The sequence below is a fragment of the Pinus tabuliformis genome, chromosome 8, assembly GCF_031772625.1.
Source record: "Pinus tabuliformis cultivar Carrire ecotype Pingquan chromosome 8, CPIR1, whole genome shotgun sequence".
Lineage (NCBI taxonomy): Eukaryota > Viridiplantae > Streptophyta > Pinopsida > Pinales > Pinaceae > Pinus > Pinus tabuliformis.
Window position 1 is genome coordinate 1,483,252,935 of NC_142294.1, and position 4,025 is coordinate 1,483,256,959.

Genomic DNA, 4,025 nt, shown 5'->3' on the forward strand with positions numbered 1-4,025 from the left:
GATGTATTTCTTTTTATTCTAAGTTAAGAATCCTTGTTCCAGGGTGGAGGAGCATTCTGTAAGACTGAGATTTCTATTAGTCTTACCTCAGATCTGGTGTGGACCAGAAATTGAGGTCCGGTCTCTTCAAGGACTGATTTTCTTAAGACTCTTCATTTGGAATATACATGAGTTGGAAAATAGGAAGGATCATGAAAGGATTATCAATCAAATTTAATTAGCTACCATTGAGGATTTGAACTTGTGAGAGAACTGAAGAGAAGAATTAAACATGCTCTCATTTGCTGTGATAATTTTCCTTTGCACTGTTATGAATTATTTTCTTACATTTTAATGTAGCCATTGGCAGAAATCATTTCAATCTGGGATTCAGATTTGCTAAAGCATGCACCTCAACCTATTAGATTTGAGGGTCCTAGGCTTCGGAAAATTGTTATGCATTTCGAGTTCCCCAAGAAGGATTCATCCTACTGGTTGGGATAGATTTTTGTGTATTCCTGAGCAAGAAATATTTTGAGATTGGTTGTTTAAAAGTTCAGAGATTCCTGTGGAATATTTTTGGCCTTAGAATAGAGTAAGAAAAGGTTAAGCATTTGATGATATTCATTCGGAGACCGAAGTCATCAATACACATCAAAAGTTGCAGACCTGGATTAATTAAGCAAGGAGGCATCTAGTACTCCATTGTGAAAGTCATTTCTTGCAACAAAATAAAGACCATCAGATTTGCACTCTTCTCCAAATTTTTTTATCTCTGGCACATACATTATTGATTAGTAAATATATATAAAGTCTTATGGAGGGACTGCTCTAATGATGCAAGGCATTCGCTCTCTAATGAGACTGATATATTGATACTAAATGGTCATCCCTTTGTATGAACATCTGCTAGCGAACTTCGAAATTTGAATTCTGGTTCTCCAGTAGCTAGCAACAAACACAAGTCATTCCCAATCTTTGGAAGGATTTCAAGGTGCTAGAACACAAACCATTCGCGATCTTTTGACAGATTTTAAAAGTTTCTATGATTATAAATAAACTGTTGATATGTGACTAATGGAAACAACAACTTATAGATGATAGATAATTAATATAAAAGGTCACAAATAATTTTTGTTAACTTTCAACTATATAAAACCACAGTTATTGACAAGGACTTTTCATTCGATATCCTTCCGTAAGCCACTCCTTGTTTCTCACAATGATGTTGTCGATCAAAGAAATCGAAAAACGCAACCTGCGGCAACAACTAATTGGCCCAGCCAGAAGGAAACACACATGGAAGGCCTCGGCCAGGGTATAAATTTTATAGTTGCTAGGATCGAGGCAGCGAAGGCAGAGCCCATAGCTTAAAACATGGGTTATACATTTTATATTTTCCCCTACTTCCAGAATTGTAAGAAAGAAATATTATACCAGATTAGTTGGTTTGATGGTTGCGGTTTACCTGGAATGCCAAACCCTTTCAGAAATGGTCCAAATGGAGGATTTTGATTCACAAATTGATACCCTGGCACTGCTTGCAACGAGTCACCAAGAAATGGAGGATTCTGATTCACAAAATGTATACCCTGGTCCCTGGCGCTGCTTGAAAGGAGTCACCAATTCAGAAATCAGAAATGGAGGATTCACAAACTGAGGAATCTGAAACTATCAAATTTATACACCCTTGCCATCGGTGAAAACCAAATTTGAAAACAAGAGCCGTTCACCAAATCACCCTTGCCCTCCATTTGAAAACCAAAAAATTTTGGCGATTGGGACCAAATCGAACCTGCCAAACTAGAAAAACAAGAAAATGGGCGATTGCAAACGAATTTACATTGCAAAGCAAAAAATCAAGCGATTGTAAGGGAAAATAATCTCTCAAACCAAGCGAATGGGGCCAAATGTCCCTTTTTTTAGGCTAAAAAAAAATAAAAAATAAATTATGTTTTAAATAAAAGTTGGACTAACTATATGAAATAGGTGTCTTATAAAAATTGTGCCCCGCTAAAATGCAAAACCCCCAAAATTTCACCCCTAAAATTTACCATGCCTCTAAAGATTTGATCCTTCTTAACCAATTTGATGCCTCTTGACCCATGATAAATCCCAAAATTAAAAATAAAAATAAACACTCAATATATTTCATGCTAATCTACATTAAAGTGTGATGATTAAATTGACCCTCTTATTTTTACCTCAAACAATTAAACCAACTTTTTTCTATAATAAAACTTATCTTATTTTTAATTTATTTATATTAACTAATAAAAAAACTAAAATCCAAAAAAATAATAATCTTTATATATCTTATCTTTTCAACTTTATTTACATTTATATATTGAAAAAATCATCTTAAAACTTACTTAATCACCGGATATATTATCATCATAAAAACCATCAAAATCCTCTTTATCACTATAAAACCCATCAAAATCCTCTTTATCACGTAAGATCCTTAGTTCTTAATCAGCCGATATATTATCCATTTTCTGAATTGTGATCCCTCATTGTTCTTTTCAATCAAAATCATATGCACAATTTATTGTTAAATGACATTATATATATGCCAGGTTCTCATCCTTTATTTGAGCTTTCGTGTCTGTTTCATACACAATGGAGAAAGCCAATATCCTCGGGGTCTTCATCCATTGGACTTTAAATCGAACCTCTAAATCGTTGTGGTGGAGAGTGATATTATACAGTGGTGACCCTATGGTCTGAAAGCAATGTAGACCACCATGACTTTGTACATAAAATCCAACTAATCCTGAGAGCCCCAGCGACTGAACTTAAAATCGTAGTGACCCACAAAATAAATTGGATGGAATGTGTATTCATCTTATCATTGCAGCGGCCATGACACTCGGTTATTCACAATAGGTTTCCCATTTGCAAGAACCTTCCAAAGTTGGAAAAATAATTTTGTGGGTACGGACCAACAAACTTCCACATGCGAATAAGAGCGCTACGGCTGAGGACAGATACATGGCTATAAATTAATCACGATGGACACATGGTTTTAAATAAAAGATTTCTTTGCCGAGTGGAATATATTTCGCAGGAGGAGGCCACAGAAATCTGAATATGGGAGGTCAATGAGATTCTCAGTTAACCAACGCGTACTACTGGGGTTTTCATCCGCGTTAAAGTTTAATTTGGCGCTAAGGCGTATATATATATGAGTGCTGAGAAGAGGAGAAAGGGGAAAAGAAAGATACATTGGTTTGATTATTTCAGAAAACAGTTACAGAACCTTAATGTGCGTAAAATTGTGCTTTGGTCCGGAAATCGGTGATTTAATTTGAGTTTTAGTTTAACAATCTTCAAGGCGAGTTCTTGATTAACACTTGAGGTGGCTTGGGGTTGTGTTAGTGCGGCGGTGTCATCTCTTCTGCGCCTGAAACAGATCGTCATGAGCTCCAGCAGTGCCAGAGGCCCGCGGAGATTTTCTCCGAGACGAATTCCTCCGTGGGAGAAATACGAGCGATTCGACAGCGATGCGGGAAACGATATGCAGAACGATGTCTTCAATATCCCGCCCAAGAAAGTCCCACTGGATATTTTCTCTGAGGCCAGCGATTATGAGGACGAAATGCAAGGAGGATAAAAGAGGGTTTTACAGTGTAAACTCATCTTGTAGGGAATTTTCCCAATTACATATATTTCCTTTCTTCCCGATTCATATGTAACTAGAGTTAGCCAGAAATTTCGAGGTAGAGTTAGGAATAAGGAAGAAATTTTAATTTCTTCGGAAATAAAGGGAAGAAATTTCAATTTTAGATAAAGTTAAGTTGGAATGAGGGGAATTTTTCACTATAAAGTAGTATCGTAATCTGTGTATGGAACAGGGGTTTTATCTATTAATAAATCTAACTGAGTTGTTCCAAAAATTCTATCAAAATTTTGATGCGATGATTTTTTTAGATTGATGGAATACAAGATTTTGACGGCTAAAAAGTAGTTATAGCATTATTTTGTATCATTTTTTTGGTAATAAGAAGACTTTTTGTGGCCCATGGGGTTTTGGATTGACAGTG

At 35.9% G+C, this 4,025-nt stretch overlaps 1 protein-coding gene across 1 annotated transcript; it reads left to right on the forward strand.

The window, feature by feature from the left end:
* Positions 1-3,029: 3,029 nt before the first annotated feature.
* Positions 3,030-3,773, forward strand: LOC149241431 (uncharacterized). Its single transcript, XM_089367522.1, has one exon. The coding sequence runs from the start codon at positions 3,401-3,403 to the stop codon at positions 3,593-3,595; it is 195 nt and encodes a 64-aa protein (XP_089223648.1). The 5' UTR covers positions 3,030-3,400; the 3' UTR covers positions 3,596-3,773.
* The last annotated feature ends 252 nt before the right edge of the window (positions 3,774-4,025 follow it).

Bases quoted from the DNA above. Each gene is read 5' to 3' on its own strand.
- LOC149241431 (XM_089367522.1), top strand. From the start codon at position 3,401: ATGAGCTCCAGCAGTGCCAGAGGCCCGCGGAGATTTTCTCCGAGACGA.